This window comes from Sinocyclocheilus grahami, unplaced genomic scaffold (assembly GCF_001515645.1).
Source record: "Sinocyclocheilus grahami isolate Dianchi unplaced genomic scaffold, SAMN03320097.WGS_v1.1 scaffold712.1, whole genome shotgun sequence".
Lineage (NCBI taxonomy): Eukaryota > Metazoa > Chordata > Actinopteri > Cypriniformes > Cyprinidae > Sinocyclocheilus > Sinocyclocheilus grahami.
Genome location: NW_015505891.1, coordinates 623,673 through 641,984, shown reverse-complemented (window position 1 = coordinate 641,984; position 18,312 = coordinate 623,673). Strand labels below are relative to the sequence as shown.

Sequence of the window (18,312 nt, the reverse complement as noted above, 5' to 3'; positions counted from 1 at the left end):
GGCTGTAATGTTGGCTATCATTAAAAGTATATGAATGGTGGCAATACTGGCGTATTTAAGAAGAATAGTGCAAGCAGCACTACACACCCACATGAAAACAGCGGCGCAACTGGTGTTTATCATAGCAAAGGCAGCATATCATATTAATTCAGTGAAAGGAGGACGAGAGCGCTGGAGTTTATGTGCTTATAAGAAATCTCTAGCATTAATTCTGATCATGGCTTGTCTTGAAAAACGAAGACAGTCTGACGTTCATCGTAGGAGAAGTCACACTGCAGGACTGTGCGCCAAATCATCCGACACTGCCAGAAGTTCGTCGGAGGTAAAATTTGATCGCAACGGTCATTAATCGGCTGTCGGTGAACATGTCAAACCAGCGATCAAAGACTACAGATTTTAGCCTAGGATTATAGGAATCTTTTAGGATTTTTGAAAATTTGTCTCAGACGACCAAATCGTGGCCAAAATCGCACAATGTGAGCCAGGCTTTAAAGTGCTCCTATTCCTCCCCTTACTGCCTTTATTGCAGTGACAGGAGTTCTTATGGATGCAATCTTGGCATTGGTGGCCATTCCACATCTTCTTACGATGAAAAATGACCCACAACTTCAGCAGGAGAGTGCAGAGGGACCTAAACAACATGTTCAGGTTCTACAGACCTAGAAAATGTAAGCAGACATTCATTCTCTCTGCATATTCACGGACACATACACGCTTCCAAACCTCCTCTGATCCAGTACTTTATGATCTCTCTCATTTTCTCCTCCATACCCCAGGCCATGGCAGAGCGCTATAACATAATACAGTGTACTGTACAGTAAGTAAAGCTTGTGCCCAGAGGAACCCTATGGCGATGCCATGCCATCTGCGGACCTGGCACCAGCTGCCTCTGCTGGCCAACCAGCACGGTAATTAACAGACACCTCGCTCCATCACGTTTCTTCTACTCTTCACCTTTCATTCAGACCTAATGCACATCTGAAAGTCTTCTAGACAGAGAGATCTGGCAGGTGAAAAAAGCGTCTTTAATATTTCTTTCCTTTTGGCTCTTGGGACAGAACCTATCCTTGACTCTCCAGATTCAGCCAGGCAAAGAGAGAAAGTCTTGATTTCATTTTAATACGGCCTCTTTTAATTGGACATCAGGGTTGAGAAGTTCATTGACTGACTGTTGCTGTCCGATGTAATGAGAGAACAAAAAGGTCAATAAGCGTTATATAGACACATGATTTCCCCCAAGCCTTGTGTTGAAAAGAATACTCTAGCATTTATATTTAAAAAATAAAATAAAAAATATGAAGCACACCAATAAGTGTAACACTCACAAAATGTTGTTTGATTTAAAACAATAAAACCAAATAAAAAAAATATCTTTACAATTAAATAATTAAAATAAATTCTTTTTAAACAACCACCTGGATTTTTATGCATAAGTGAAATATTCTCTAAAAAAAAACATGATCATTAAACTGATCAAAAGTAACTCTAAAGACATTTATGATGTTACAAAAGGGGTCTATTTAAAATAAATGCTGTTTGTGTTAAAAATCCTTAAAAAAAAGTATAACCGTTTCCACAAAAATATTAGGCAGTTTTAATGTTGTTTTAATGATAATAATAAACAGCATATTAATAATTTCTGAAGGATCATGTGAAACTTAAGACTGGAGAAATGGCTGCTGAAAATTCAGCTTTGCCATAAAAATTGAATAAATTACATTTTGTTCTAAATAAATTATTGTATATAATAAATTATTGTATTAAAATAGAAAGCAGTTATTTTAAATTATAATTACATTTCATAACATTACAATTTTTACTGTATTTTTGATCAAATAAATGCAGTTTGGTGAGCGTAAGAGACTTCTTTTAATATTACTGAACCCAAACTTATGCAATTTTGCTTTTCAAGAAAATCTGTCTTGTTTAAATATGCTTAGATTTAGTTTTTGCTTGAAAACACCATAAGAATACAGACTGAAATGAAAATGTGTCGAAACATGAGCTTGATATAAGCACAACAGCTGGGTTTGTGAGTAATAATAAAATAAAAAGCATATCCAAACAGCTTCATTCTGTTTGCATTAGCATTATTGTCCAAGCTATCTCTGATAATACTGCTTGAAATGTGCTAAAATGACATAGTGTTGATTTTATGCCACGGTGATTTCACAAGCTCTCATTTTCAGCGCTTATATGGAACTGCCTCGAATGAATGGTGGCTTGACAGAATGCAATATAAATCACAACACATTAAACAAAGGCACACTCTTCCCACCATACACTACTGAAGAGCATGTTAGTCTAATGAATACTGTTTGGCGAGTAGATGATGTAAACTAATAGCTATATTTGATACTGTATACATTACTATTCATATTTTCCATCTTCAGTGAAATGACAGGGTATGTGAGGTTAAAAAGCAACCAACAGCTAGTCTAGGTGTGTGCTGAAAAGAGTTTCTCTGTATCCTTGCGTAACTGCAGTACCAAAAAAAAGTTTCAACCAAATGTAGGCATAACCCACTTAGAAATGCTGTCCTGTCCTCTTGGGAATGCATGGCTTAAACATGGTATTATGAATAAGGATGGCAAATGAACCATTCATCTTCTTGCTGTTCAGACAAAGTTAGGTAATTGTACTTGACACATGTATTTCTTGATTTTTGTTTATCATTTAAACAATACAAAAGGTTTTCGCCTATACTTTCTTGCAAGCTAGCTCTCATAACATCTCTTTGCTCAGCCATTTCATGTTTTGATATCTTCCTCTTTCGGTTTAGTTTCAGACGTAGCATATTGTATGGTCTCTTGGACCTGTCAAGCCTAACTTATGACACCTTGCTGAGCCAAGACTCGGTGTGTTTGCTAGAGAAGACTCAGCAGGCTTTGTAAAAGAGTGCTGCAGAAGTTGCTGTGGCTGGCTGAAGTTGAACAATACAGATGGAAGGCCTGACCTTGTCAGAACAAACCAAGTTTAGAAGGCCCTTTACTTCACACACACACACACACACACACACACACACACAACAACAGCATCATTCAGATTTGCAGATCGCACAGTAGGCTATTCTACTGGCTCTCTTCCCTCCCCATCACGCCTTACTTGGCAATCCACACCACCCTAGTACAATCGCTGAGGTCAGCGACAGCACACAAGCAATGGGCTACTTGTCACGTGATTGTTGGAAACACAACACCACGTAGGCACAATACAGCAAGCAGTTTTTCGCATCTAAAATCAGTTGTATTATGGATCAAAGATTGTACTGTAACAATACATCACCAGATGAGAACCTGAGAATGAGACATTCAAATTAGCATTAAAGATTTTGCACGTGACATCTAAAGTCATCCAAACAAAGTAGGAGAAATTTTAAGACATACAAATCATGCCAACAGCTTGTAATCTCACGTCTCTATTTAAAAGAAAGTACAGAGTTGACCAAAACTGGATAAAAAGCAAAACTCCATCTGCATCCTACATGCATCTCAACCCTCGGAGGCCCCTAAATACTGTATGTAACTATAAAATGCATCTTTATATACGCATTTATGTAAGTTCTCTATATATTTCCAGCTCACCCTCATCGTCATGACTGCAAGAGGACAAACAAGGGAAGGTGACCGAGGGAAGGAATTCAAACAAATGGAAATTTTGCAGTGGTGAAATGTACCATTCTCTCTCTTTCACACCTTAACGCTTCATTGACTCAACATAGCCATAATAAAATGATACTCATTAGACTATGATTTAGAAGCCATATCATGCTTTTGTTTGCTTTGTGTTTAAAATTCCCATAAGCTTCAATTTTGAAGCTGTTGTGTTTCAAAAACAAGCGAACACTTTTCTACAAAGACTACAAATACCACAATGAAATGAGTTAATGTGTATGACGAACCTAACATTTGTTGTAGTCTTTATATAAAACACAACGGTTGGTTTTAGCGTTAAAGTCTCTTCGAGTAGTGTTAACAACACGTTATTTTTTCTCAAAAACAAGCCAAACAAATACCCGATGGAATCCGTATCGAACGCGCTTATTCTCTTCCGGGTTTACTACAAAAGCTATTTTGTTGCAACTGTTTATAGAAGCTATCCTTGGCTGGATACTGAATCGTATAGACCTGATACTCCAACCTTTACTTCACATCACCTAAACCTTGAAAGGCAAGTATAAAAAAAATGAAGTGATTAGCGCACTCACTAGTAGGCTACGTATTAAAATAGGTAGTAGTTCGCGTCTTAATTCTCCCGCTCTCAAATATTCACGTGACATTAAATGAACTTGGATTATTATGACACTGGCTCAGGAACAACGAAGGCCAAACTGGTCGTAAAGCACAAACAATGGCTTGATTGATTGTTTTCAGTGTTGTCTTCATAGAAACACATTCGTTTGCCTGCTGTGGAATTAGTCTTATATTAAAGCCCTTTGTGTAGCCTCTAACACATCCACCTTATCGGCAGCATCTCAAAGTGGCTTGGCTTCAGCCTCATGCAACCTCCCGCGAGCCGCTCAGCACAATGGCAGCGGCTGTTTTCTCGGGATTCGGAGTCTCACCCGTCAGGCTGTCGTAGCATTCGATCTCAGTGCTCTCCACCGCTCGCCGCTGCTCTTCTGTCAGCTTGGTCGCGGCTTGGTTCAGGAGGTTCACCTCAGATCCGGTGGTCCCGTCGACGACATGGATCCCTTTCAACTGCAGCAGCGCCCTGTGATATTTCCCAATTGCTTCCCGGATTTTTTTCTCCTTGTAGCATCGGTGACCCTCCAGTTTGAAGTCGATCGCTTTCTGTATTTTCGCCTCCATCTCCATCTCCGCGCCGCCGACGCGATACCCTCCACCTCCGCCGCCGACGTCCCCACCCGCTGCCGCCGCCGCCAGACTCCGGCCCCCAGCCTCCGGATAGCTTTTCAAGCTCTTGATCGAGTGCTGCTTCGCTTCCATCTCGCTCAGGAAGCCATGCTGTTCCGAAGCCTGTGTTCTCTTTAAGGGCTGGAGCAGCGTGCTGTGCATAAAGGATGCGAGCCGAAAAACACAAGCGCGAACGGATAGTATCTTCCAAGGGGGAGCTAAATTCAACAGTAAAGATTGCCTACTATTATAACGCGTTAAAAGAGACAAAGAACATAAACAAATAGGTGATCGCGGTTGTCTCTCGCTGACCAGCGCGTAACGCCTTTGCACGGAGGTGATTCTGGAGCAGGTCTCTTCCCGTTGGCGAAAGCAGCTTCAGCACCACAGACAGCGCCAACGAGCACTAACGCGAGGCATTATGGGAAGAAATTAATCGTGAGATGATGCTGCTGGTGGATCACGAGCGGTAAATCTCCAAACGCTGTAAAGCCCAAAATGAATAAAAAATGCAAAGGCTGGTCATCTTTACGTCATTATTATTAAAAAGCACAGGCGAGGCAATTGTCGCAACACTGTGTGGAATCCCTGTTGGGAAATCCAGCTTATCTGGTAGATGTTTTGGAACATGGTGGCAGGTCTAAGATGGTAATTAGCTGGTTCATCAGCTACTATGTAAAAAAAAAAAAAAAAAAAACACTTTGAAAACCACTTTGAGATGATATGACCAGCTGGTAGCTGGTTTGTTGCTGGTTCACAATGGTCTACTAGTTCACATCAGCTGAGACCAGGACAGGACAAAAAGACATGCATGAAGCATGTAAAATGTGTCCTTAAATTAGCTTCCAGATCAAAGTGGAAATAGTCTCCCTGGGAGCTTGAATTATTAATTTACCCAGAGCTGAAACTGAAAAAAATTAATTTGCTGAAAATTGACATCCAAGATGTAGATACATTTTGGAACAGATTTGGAAAAATGTAGCATTACATTGCTTGCTCGCCAATGGATCCACTGTAGTGAATGGGTGCCATCAGAATGAGTGTCAAAACAGCTGATATTTAGCTGGTTGATCAGCTACTATGTAAAAAAAAAAAAAAAAAACACTTTGAAAACCACTTTGAGATGATATGACCAGCTGGTAGCTGGTTTGTTGCTGGTTCACAATGGTCTACTAGTTCACATCAGCTGAGACCAGGACAGGACAAAAAGACATGCATGAAGCATGTAAAATGTGTCCTTAAATTAGCTTCCAGATCAAAGTGGAAATAGTCTCCCTGGGAGCTTGAATTATTAATTTACCCAGAGCTGAAACTGAAAAAAATGAATTTGCTGAAAATTGACATCCAAGATGTAGATAAATTTTGGAACAGATTTGGAAAAATGTAGCATTACATTGCTTGCTCGCCAATGGATCCACTGTAGTGAATGGGTGCCATCAGAATGAGTGTCAAAACAGCTGATATAAAAATCACAAAAATCCACAAGTAATCCACACGACTCCAGTCCATCAATTAACGTCTAGTGAAAAGCTGCATTGTTGTATATTTTCTGCAAATTTTCATTCTTTGGGTGAACTATTCCTTGAAGTCTGCTGAAGCTGAAGAGATCATTCATTTAAAGGCTGGCCAGGCAGGTGTTGTTAAGATATAGGTCATTAATAAAATGAATAAAATGATAAAATGATAAAATGATAACTGATGGCGTTATCCAGAAGTGTCTATTCCTTGGCTTTCATGTATTAAGTTGATAAGAACATGAATTGTTAGTAATAGTTATAAATTGTAATGCAGATACATATCTAAACTAAATTAATAACACAGCCTAACAAAAAACGGAGTCAGCATTAAGAGACAAATGTTGAACAGTGATGAACTGCTGAAGTCCTTTTACAAATCGCTCAGTGTACTGCAACACTGGAGACATCCTCACCATCTGCGTCATTTACTAGAGCATGCATTAAAGGCAGCTCACATCGGTTTCAAATAAGAACTAAAATCATTTCATTATCTCTGTATAGTGACCTTCTTTATCAAACTAATTATGCAGTCAAAATCTCAAATGTAAGAATGCAGGATATTAATGCTGGTGGTTCATACAAATGATTGCAGACCCTCATCCATCAACTGCTACACAACCACATTAATGAAAAAAGGACCATCTCTTTAAAACCACTTTATGTAGAGAGGGAAGTGCAGATTAGTTTGCATTTTTCAATGCAAAACGCATTGGGTTGTAATTGTAACTATAAATGTGATAAAATATAACTAGAATATGCTCCAAAACTCAGTTATGTTAACAATGCATTTCATATAAAATTGTATAAAGTTCATTAAAGAAACAATTCAAGATTTTTCAGTTTTATCTTTTTATATTCAATCTATTCCCAAGACAAATAATCTTCATCAATATTTTATAAACTTACCCAGTTAAAATGTTTTATCTCTCTTAATATTCCTTAAACATAGCAATGTAACAACATTCTGCATTTGAGAGGCTTCAAATTAAACATGGAGAAACATGACAAAACACAAAGTGTAGGTAAATTCCTATTACAACAGCAAAATTAGTGGTTATTGTAGTGAACAGTATAAAGGGGTGAAAACATATACAGTACACAAGGGTCCACCTCCACGTGTGTTGCTGGCAACAGCATCACCAATGCTATATTTGCTCTGCTAGTCCAAGTAACACAACACAAATTTCCATTGGAAATTTGAGAGCAGAGACTTTAACATATGGATTGTGATTGCAATTTTGTGTCTTTAAGCAAGGTAACAGTTGTGGTGGTCAAAAAGGGGCGGTCACACAACACTTTTCAATTTCATTCATATGCATGTGAACACGGGAGACCGGAAGAGCAAGCTCATGCAAATAATTTTTGCATTTTGGGGTGTTCAAAAGTCCAATTTTTTGGTCAACTCTGACCTGCAAATTCCTATTTTGAAGACATGCCACCAACAGAAGAAAGACACATCATGATGTGACCTCTTAGTCTTAGCTGAATAAAAAGAACACAAACTTTAAAGCTGAAGGTTTGCGGAGTTGCAGGGAAAGGAAGTAGACTTTATGCTGTTGTTTTTTCCATTTCGGATAAGGTTAAAAAAAATTTTTTTTTAAAGTCTAGTTTGACCACAGGTTAAGGCATATTAATGGAAATGCTCATGTGTGCAGTTTTAAGCCATTAAAATGCCTTTTCTTTATTATAAAGATCCTTAAAGTGAAGGATAGTTCACCCAAAAATTAAGACACTATTTACTCCCCTCTTGTCCCAAAGTGTGACTTATTTTTTTCTGCAGAACACAAAATATATTTTGAAGAATTGACAACCAAATCATTTCGGTGACTTTCATTTGATCAAAAACAAAAACAAACAAAAAACTTTATTTTTTTATTAGAAAGAAAATCATACATTTTTGGAATGACATGAGGGTGAGTCTATGATGACAATTTTCAATTTTGGGTGAACTATCCCTTTCAAAACTGGGAGGTAAGAGGATAATTAAACATGAGCTTACTTCATGGAGGAATCGGTAAGCTCAGGTGTTTGTGGTAAACATATCACATGCTTTCACTTAAGTCTCTTGGTTACTGTACAGTCATGGCCAAAAGTTTTGGCAGTGACACAAATTTTGTGTTTTGCAAAGTTTGCTGCTTCAGTATTTGTAGATTCTTTTTCCACATGTTTCTATTGTATACTGAAAAAAAATGATAAGCATATCACAAGTTTTAAAGGCTTTTATTGGCAAAAAAATTTAATGAGTCAATATTTACAGTGTTGACCCTTGTTCATCATAACCTCTGCAATTCGATAATGGCTGCACATGTTTCTTTAGAGGTAACCATTGCTAACAAGAACACTGATTGGAAGCGCTTCTTCCCTCCTTTTATAGCAATCAATCTGCTCTCACAATCTAATTAGTATGGTAGTGAGTTTTCCTGACTAGTCCTCATTCACGTGCTGCTGATATGATTAGTCAGTTAATGTTAGTTGGTCATTTTGTGTCAGGATCAAAAAAGAGTGAAATTTGTTTACTCAAATACTTAGCGAAACAAAGCCAGTTTTTTTTTTAAAGTTTTTTTGTGAAAAGTAAATTTTTTGGCCAATGAAGCTTTTAGCAATTATTTAAAATGCATCTGATCACTCTACACAATAATCTAGAAACAATGTGAATGAACACCACAACAGCTTAAGCAGCAAACATTGCAAAACACAATTTATGCCACTGGCAAAACTTTTGGCCACGACTGTAGTGGGAAAAAAAACCTTGACATTTTGATCATTTGATTCTGGGCACCATGCATTAAAAAAAATCTTTATTACAACCCCCCCCCCTTTAATCTGGAAAACTGTTTCACTCACAGGGGCGCAGGAGAGTAGCTATAAAAGTATGACAGCAGGATAGAGCATGACTCCTATAACCAAACATAAGGACAACAGGTATGTCCACACTGATGTTTAAAAAATATTGCAGCTGTCCCTTTTTTTCCCTAATACCATCTACTCATTACACTCCATGAGGTACAGCATATCGACTTCCCAATCCATCAAGGGTGGTCCTAGAGTTTCTCCACACTCACTCAAATGGAAATTCAGGTGGGTTTTAAGTTATAAAAGGGGCACGCTGGATAAAAAAGGGGTGCCCTTTCAGTTTTTTGGGCATTAGGTTTTCCGGGCACCCAGTCTCTTGAATACACTGACTGCCCCAGCGTCCATCTGAGCCCCGTGAGTGTCACCTGTGCTACTACTGACCTTAGAGCTGGCCAGAGCAAAGCTGCCCTGGGCTTTGCTTCTGCTACTCGTAACACGACTGTCCTGGGTGTCTGCAGGCTGACTGACTAGTAGGGTCGAGGAGGTAGGGTTGAATGACGGGACCTTGCCTAGTCTCTGCAGTACACCCAATTTGGGTGTCCCCTCCTGGCTGGAGGAGGAGGTAGAGGAGGAGATTGGTGGTGTGCCTTCAGATGAGGGGAGTTTGTACTTTGCACCTAGTCGACGCAGAGTGAAGGGTTTAGATTTGGAGGTTATAGTGTCTTTTTTAGAAGTGGGTGGGGGTCGTTTGAGGACACCGGCATACTGCAGCACTGAGCCCTCACCGTCGCTGTCATTGTCCTCGAAGATGTCTGCAACACCATGGGTCTTTTCTCCACCCTCTTCATCTTCCTCTGCTTCACCCAGTCGGCTAAACACACCTGTTGGCTGCTGCATGAAAAAAGAGCCAGGAAGGCAGTGATGTAAAAAAATCAGGATTAGGAATCATGAACAAACAGTGCCGATCCTAGACTCCTGGGGGCCTTACGCAAAACTGTGGGGGGGGGTGCAGTGGAGTGGGGTATGAGTGGTTATGAACGAATTAATGAAACTCATTTGTCCATGTTTCACTCAGTCTCGAATGGTGCTCGCGCAAAGTGCTTGAGAAACAGTGTCTCTTCCGCGGCTCGGTACGCTTTCAACTCGTTATTTTAGTCTCGAGCAAGACTGTACGACATTCCCATTACATCATTTGACTGATTTTTACGTAGAAAGGGCTACAGCACACCGCATTAAAAGAAATGATCATTCATGTTCTCATAACTGCTGGCCAAATTAAAAAACGAAACTAAAATTAAATCATCTCTGAGAGCAAGGGGGCCCCCTGGTGTTTCGGGGGCCCTACACAGCTTGCGTATTTGCATATAGGGAGGATCGGCTCTGTGAACAAAGAATAATATTTTTTACAGCATTTATTTATTTTGGTTTATGTTCATTTCTGCATATACTAATACATTTATAACATTTTAAGTTGTAAAAATCAACATTAGTTAATGTATTATCAACAAACAAGAATTAACAATAGAACATGTAGGAAATAACATTAACCTAGATTAATCAATGATCTAAAAAATGGTTCATTGCTGATATTATCGAAATGAATGTTACTGTAGTGTTAGAGTCATTAAACGATGATGTGTGTGTGATAAAGAGAAAATTCTTAGTGTCTGGGTTTTTGCTGTTTTGTTTATCTGATGGACAAAATCAATACAATATCTCACCTTATTGGCTGAGGTGGTGTCTGCCTTAGACTCTGCACCAAGTCTATCAAACACTGAAGTACGCTTTAAAACCTTAGCTGTGGTAAAGAAAGGGAAAATTATAAGATCAATCTCATCTGTACCATTTCAAGTTTTCAGTTAGGCAGTTCTAGTTTTAAACTAGTTTAAATTAGACTCAACAAATATACTATCTCAGGGCACCTTTCTTGGCCTGCTGTGCCAGGATGCGCCGAGTGCGAGCTGTTGTGCCTTTTGGCATGTTAATTATATATTTCCCCTCCATTTCTCTTGTGACTCGCCGGCGCTTCACTTGCAACCCATTTTCATCTGCTGGCTTGCTAGGCACTGTAAGAGGGTGAAAAAAAAATAGATCATCCTGTTTATCATTTAAAGAAATAGTTAATCCAAACATGTATTCTACCGTTCAAAAGTTTGGGGTCAATAAGTTTTTTTTTAAAGAAATGAATACTTTCACTTAGCAAGGATGCACTAAATTTATCAAAAGTGACAGTAAATACTTCTACATTCTATGTAGAAGTATTTACTGTTTCTATTACAAAAAAATACTGTTCAATTCCTTTCTATCCATCAAAGAACCCTGAAAAAACATGTATCACAATTTTCATGAAAATATTGATACCAATAAGAAATGTTTCTTGAGCACCAAATCAGCATATGTGACCCTGGACCACAAAACCAGTCATAAGACCAATCACCAGCCACCTCGAAATTGAATAAATAAGCTTTCCATTGATGTATGGTTTGTTAGGATAACTATGTGAAAATCCGGAATCTGAGGGTGCAAAAAAATCAAGATATTGAGAAAATCGCCTTTAAAGTTTTCCAAATGAAGTTCTTAGCAATGCATTTTACTAATCAAAAATTAAGTTTTGATATATTTACAGTAGGAAGTTTACAAAATATCTTCATGGAACATGATCTTTACTTAATATCCTAATGATTATTATTATTTATTAATTTTTTTTATCCTAATGATTTTTGGCATAAAAGAAAAATCAATAATTTTGACCCATACAATGTATTTTTGGCCATTGCTACAAATATGCCCCAGTGACTTAAGACTTAAGGCCACATATTAGAAGGATCATGTGACACTGAAGACTGGAGTAATGGCTGCTGGAAATTCAGCTTTACCATCACAGGAATGAAATACATTTTCAAATATATTAAAATAGAAAACAGTTATTTTAAACGGTAGTAATATTTAAAGGGGTCATATGATGCGATTTCAAGTTTTCCTTTCTCTTTGGAGTGTTACAAGCTGTTCGTGAATAGATAAGATCCCTAAAGTTGTAAAGACTAAAGTCTCAAACCCAAAGAGATATTCTTTATAAAAGTGAAGACTCGTCCACGCCCCCCTAAAACGCCTCGTTTAAACACGCCCCCACATGTCTACGTCACGATGTGGGAAGATTTGCATAATGCTGCCCAAATGTTCACGCACAGAAAGAACTTTGCGTGAACAATTGATTCACGCAATCACACAACTTTGATTCTCGCTGTAGTATTGTTACTGCCGCCGCCATGTCGTGGAGACACTGTGTTTCTCGTTGTGAAAGTGAAACTACTTTGTTTGGTCTTCCAAAAGAGGACACAACTAATAATCAGTGGTTAAGTTGTATTTACAACACTGTTCCAGAACAGTTTAACCCATATATTTGTGTGCAACGCATTTTATGGAGGACGAGTACTGTTTCCTGGGAGAGTAGCCTACAATGCCGGTGTTCTGACAAATAATGCTGACTCACAGCCTGCAAGTACATTTTCATATTTAAAGGATTTGCCACTGACGATTCAAACGCGAGTTTTGAGCAGTGTAGAGTAGCGCTTGTTGTTTGTCGTTTCTCCGATCACAAATGCAGACATGGTTTTGTTTACGCGGCGAGATGCAACGCAACGTGTAAAAAGACAGTATAAGTCATTATAACCAGTAATTATGTTCCACAGGATGCAATAAATGCCTCGTTTATAATGGGTTTTACAGGTTTTGTCTCATCGTGGCGGGACACGGCATCACAGTATGGTAGGGGCGTAACATTTCCATCACACGCTTGAGGTATTCGGCCAATCACAACGCACTGGATAGCTGGCCAATCAGAGCACACCTTGCTTTTCAGAATGATGAGCTTTGTAAAAATCGATGCGTTTCAGAAAGGCCGGGCATAGAAGAGAAACAATAATGTACATTGTGGAAAACAATGTGTTTTTTTAACCTTAAACAACATAAACACATTTCATTACACCAAATAATGTTCTTTTTAGCAACGTCATATGACCCCTTTAAATATTACAGTCTTTTATTTGAAGAATCTTACCAACCCCAAATTTTTTAACAGTAGTATATATGCTACATGTATACATTTTATATGCTTTTATATGACTAGCATTTGCATTTAGTAAAAAACTTGACATCACTAACTGTTAACCTAATCACATGTACCTGTTTTAGCACTGGCGTTGGAGACCGTTACTGAAATTCGGTTGTCAGGGTGCCGGGCAGGCGTACTTGGTGGGGAGTCCCGGCTCAGAGCATTGGCGATCATGCGTGTGGCAGCTGTCAGGGGAACATGAACATTACCAGAGCTACAGCTTCAGCCCACTCAAACAAAGATAAATCACTCCCTGTATGAGCAACCAGTAGAAGAACTGCAGGGAAACTGACAATTAAGGACACAAGGTACAAACATGTACATATGCAAAACAACTTAATACTTACGATACTTACGAGTGTTAGCAGTACGTCTCAGTTCAGCCTGTACACTAGTCTGTCCAGACGAAATGGCCTCAGTTGTCATTTTACACATACCCTGCATTAAGAGGATAAAAGATCATTATTTCACATTTAGAATAATGAAGCATGCCAATGCACGGGTATGCATGAAAGACAAAACCTCTAGTGATCAACAAATGCTGATAACCAGTATCTAGAGACCAGGGGTCCATTCTTCGTACGTGGATTACTCAGTTAACTGGATTTTACTGTTGACGATTTGACATGATCCAAGAATGTTTGGTTCTTCGAAGCTCATCCCGGAGTTGCTGTCATAGTAACAGGCCTGTTAGCTCAAACCTGCTCGGGAGCAGGCTTATTTCATGTAAACAGGACTAGATTTTATCATTTTAAGTGAAGATGATACTGAAAGTCTGTCCCAGCCACGGCTAATTTCTTACAAGTGTACCTTATTAAACTAGGAAAAATTATTTTAAAAGATAATAATTTTTACATTATTTTGAAAATAATTAATATGTTGCAATTGTAGACTGTTATCAGAAAACACAATTTTAGCAAATTATTGTTTCACCAGAAGACATTTGACTTTTGGCAGCATTTATATACCCAAATACTAGAAATTAACATTTGCACTCACCTGTCTATACACATGCTTTGCATGTTTGAGAATGGCTATGATGTCCCCAATGACTGTGATTCCCAAGTCCATCATTATTTCCTTACTGAGGTCCATGAGCATGCTTTTCTGAATCCTGAAAAGAGAAAAGTAGTTGATGCTTTTACAGCATCCAGTTGTGCTGTACAGGAGTAAACTTTTGTTCAGAATGTTGTTTGTTCACATTTCAGAGAAGGCCAGATTTTGACTGTTCAAACTGGTGAGAAAACATCCAGCAATTAAAGCACACATAAGCAGACCGAGATCAATACTGTACTGAACCAGATGAACCAGTTCATGTCTGTTTGGACAGGTTCACTATAGTGGCTTCATTTACATGGAAACCTTTTGTTTCATTCGGAATTAAATCATTCTGATTGATGGATCTGAACGTAGCGTCTAAATAAATTGGGTTGATGTGCACATTTATGTCATAAGCTTCATTTCAGATTTGATCTTTTGACACACGCACACTGCACAAACATACAAAGTTTTCCGCAGTTTGCACATACTATTCTCCTACAATCACTTATTTTCTTTGTTTAAAAGAGCAGACTTAATATTTATCTTGGGTTCTAATTAGGAAACGAAGAGCACATAAAAGCTTTGTGCTGTTTATATTTATCAAGCAGTAAAAGTGCCCATTCCTGTTGCAAAAACAAGCTGTCTGTGGACAAGAGTATAACGTGAGAGTTGAAGGGACAATGTTCTGCTCCACTTTACAGATGATGGGTGGAAGAAGAATTTTAGAATAATCATTCACGACACTTCATTCTACAAAAACAGCAGCTCAGTCCACATGTCATTACGACATTTCTATGGCATTACACATGTGCAGTACTTTCCAGTTCCAGTTTTCAATCTGATTATGTGTTTACATGACCTCTGGACCGGATTATAAAAGGTCTACACCACCCCTTCCAATCAGATCGAAATTTCATTTAGATCGAGCTCAAACACACGCACACTGCACAAACATACAAAGTTTTCCGCAGTTTGCACATACTATTCTCCTACAATCACTTCTTTTCTTTGTTTAAAAGAGCAGACTTAATATTTATCTTGGGTCCTAATTAGGAAACGAAGAGGACATAAAAGCTTTGTGCTGTTTATATTTATCAAGCAGTAAAATTGCCCATTCCTGTTGCAAAAACAAGCTGTCTGTGGACAAGAGTATAACGTGAGAGTTGAAGGGACAATGTTCTGCTCCACTTTACAGACGATGGGTGGAAGAAGAATTTTAGAATAATCATTCACGACACTTCATTCTACAAAAACAGCAGCTCAGTCCACATGTCATTACGACATTTCTATGGCATTACACATGTGCAGTACTTTCCAGTTCCAGTTTTCAATCTGATTATGTGTTTACATATAAAAGGTCTACACCACCCCTTCCAATCGGATCGAAATTTCATTTAGATCGAGCTCAATCGGATCAATTAAGGTGTTTACATGAATGCTTTTCAGTCCGATTGAACCATCAATCCGATAACTAGTGGATTATTTGGTTGCATGTAAACATAGCCAGTGAAAGGCAATGATTTATTTTTACCTGTTATCAACAAATGACACAGCGTAGTTGACAGCCAGTCCAGGAGGGATCCCAGCATCTCTGAAGAACTGGATCCATTCTGAGGTGACTAAAGCAGCAAAGAAAACACAGTGATTATATGCACTAAAGAATAACATACATTTTTAAAGAGAAATGTGTAAATTTTTGTGACTAAATTTAAAGATGTCAGCAATGTTACACATATTATGGTCAAGACCACCATTTTATCTGTTGATATAGAAACAATACTCTATTTTGTAGCTTATTTGTTTAGAATGGGTTAGCATTTGCAAGCAATACTGTGAACTGTTAGCGGATCGAGTTAGATCGAGAATTTTTTTTTTTAATTTTCATATTTGACATTAACTGGATGTGTTTTCATCTGGTCAGGAAAAACAACTACATAAAGGTTAAAACAGACTAATTCTAGGAGACAAACGAAAAATGTTGCAGACCCAACATGGAAAGGAGGTCAGCAGCATTTGGGACATGCATGACAAAGAGAGAGCACATGGTCAGCCAGAGCAGCTGCATGAGTATTATTTTTAAAGCCACGAGTCTCGTGTAGTTAAATGAATTCTCCTGTTCAAGGCTGTTCACAAGCTGAACAAAACTATCTGAATGGATAGTCAAAATTAATTTACAAAAGGAATTTCCATTTAGGATTAACTGGTTTAACATTCAGTGTTCAGTACTTCAGTCTTAGTGCAGTCTAGTGCACACTAGAGAATACAATATTAATAACCGTTTACCACCATACATTTCTGATTAAAAAAAAACTATAACATTTCAAACCACCTAAAATGGTTTGCTGGTCAAAGTTGATCTTAAAGACTGGTCAAGTGCAGCTGGTTTAGCTGGTCAGCAAACGGTCCTCACAGCTGAAAAGCTGCCAAAATCCTTTTTAAATCAGCCAACAGACCAACCTGACCAGTCTGGGAGACTGCAAACCAGTTTTGGCATTTCACAAATGTGTGTGTGTGTGTGTGTGTTTTCCCGGCGGAGAATAAAACAGTTCTTGGTTTACACATAACGTACTTTCTGCCACAATCATTTTAAGGGACTGCTTTATAAACAGGTGTACATACAGTAAGACCAGGTAGAATGACTTTTACTAAATTATACGATGTAAAAATATTTCCCTTTAATCGCTAATATGATATATGAAAGCACGTCTGTGTGATATAAACAGCATTTAAATCACAATGTTGTGTCACAACGAGACAATAGTAATGCAGTGCGTGGCCTGTTTTCATTGAACCACGCCGCAGTATTGCGCTTTAGCTCTTCGTGAATAACTTATCTTAACCTCCACAAGACATTCTCTTCTGAATTTCCCCCCACAGGTAGTTAAATGTTGATTTAAGCGTCTCTGCGGACCTGTACAGTGACCATATTCCATACATAAGGGTCATTTCTGTCTCGTACCTGCTGTAACGGTCGCCATCTTCTCAGGGGAAAAACCCGACGCGTTGCGGAAATATAGTGACGTAACATCCTCTCCGTCTTCGGAACAAATCGGCTGACCCGAATGTTCCGAATGAACCGAGCAATCACTGGCTCCAAAACATGTCTTATTCAACGTTCTGTTGCTCCGGTGGGTCAGTTTGTGTGCGGCAACAAAACAATTGGACGTTTGTTATTAAGCGGAATTATCCATGACAGCTTCGGTCACCTTTTATTAAATGGAAAATTGATGCAATACAAGTGAATGGTGACATTCTGCCTTTTCTTTTTTATCCGTGAAACAACATCAGGGTAAACAAATGATGATAATATTGTCATTTTTTGGTGAAAATACTCTTTAATCTATCTATCTATGTATGTATGTATCTATGTAATGTATGGGTCTGGATAATTGTATATTGCAACGTACTATTTCTATTTTATCCACTAGAGGGCGAAATCTCATTAATTCCATGTCCCTGATTGCGTGTCACGGGGTTTCAGTCTTTTAGACCCCCGAATATAATCATCCTTATGCATTAAATATTTGTAAAATATTATTTGTAGAATACTGTGCTGTTATATATATAAGCATAATGGCTTATTTTAATCGATTTTTACTTTTTCTACTGAGATGTAAATCATAATAATAATATGTTCATTCTTGAGACATGGGGCAAAACAGGTCAAGCAAGGGTAACTGCTATTAGGTTTAAAAATAAATATATTTTCAATGTTATATGTCATGAGGGATTAATAATAGAATGTATTTAGCACAATTATCACCTTCAATTGAATTTTCTCATTATTATACCTAATGTGTTTCTTAATGTCCTCTCACTACATCTAAAACAGTAGAAGGGTTCAATCATTCATATGCAATAAAATGGATAAAAAATGTTTTTTAATGATGTAAAAGAGCTTGTTTTATTTCAAAAGCAACACTTAATAATATCTCCTATCAAAGCAAGGTTGTTTTTTTTAATGACACATGCATGTTTCATAAGATTTTAAAGT

The 18,312-nt window shown here is 38.1% G+C and overlaps 2 protein-coding genes across 4 annotated transcripts in view; both read right to left on the bottom strand.

Moving 5' to 3' along the window:
- LOC107560155 (tetratricopeptide repeat protein 9A-like) overlaps positions 1 to 5,262 on the bottom strand; it is a 26,144-nt gene extending 20,882 nt beyond the window's left edge. The window contains exon 1 of the mRNA XM_016244247.1: positions 4,565 to 5,262. Coding sequence (XP_016099733.1) covers positions 4,565 to 5,018 — 454 coding nt within the window. The 5' untranslated portion in view covers positions 5,019 to 5,262. The remainder of the gene's footprint in view (positions 1 to 4,564) is intronic.
- Positions 5,263 to 9,064: 3,802 nt separating this feature from the next.
- Positions 9,065 to 17,388, bottom strand: LOC107560146 (uncharacterized protein C19orf47 homolog). 3 transcript variants are annotated; one of them, XM_016244230.1, is made up of 9 exons: positions 17,278 to 17,388; positions 15,850 to 15,937; positions 14,277 to 14,391; positions 13,625 to 13,715; positions 13,349 to 13,462; positions 11,089 to 11,232; positions 10,888 to 10,964; positions 9,952 to 10,057; positions 9,065 to 9,843 (listed from the first exon to the last, which is right to left on the bottom strand). In XM_016244230.1, exons 1-9 carry the CDS (start codon positions 17,294 to 17,296, stop codon positions 9,518 to 9,520), a joined length of 1,080 nt encoding a protein of 359 aa, XP_016099716.1. In that variant the 5' UTR covers positions 17,297 to 17,388; the 3' UTR covers positions 9,065 to 9,517. The 3 variants fall into 3 exon arrangements, with proteins under 3 accessions (XP_016099716.1, XP_016099714.1, XP_016099715.1); XM_016244228.1 differs by having other exon boundaries at positions 9,065 to 10,057; XM_016244229.1 differs by having other exon boundaries at positions 9,065 to 10,057; positions 13,634 to 13,715.
- Positions 17,389 to 18,312: the final 924 nt, after the last annotated feature.

Excerpts from the sequence above, each read along its gene's own strand:
- LOC107560146 (XM_016244228.1), bottom strand. Across the intron at positions 11,233-13,348 it reads CAACGCCAGTGCTAAAACAG|TGCCTAGCAAGCCAGCAGAT; the intron begins GTACATGTGATT and ends ACCCTCTTACAG. Across the intron at positions 10,058-10,887 it reads ACACCACCTCAGCCAATAAG|CAGCCAACAGGTGTGTTTAG; the intron begins GTGAGATATTGT and ends TTTTTCATGCAG.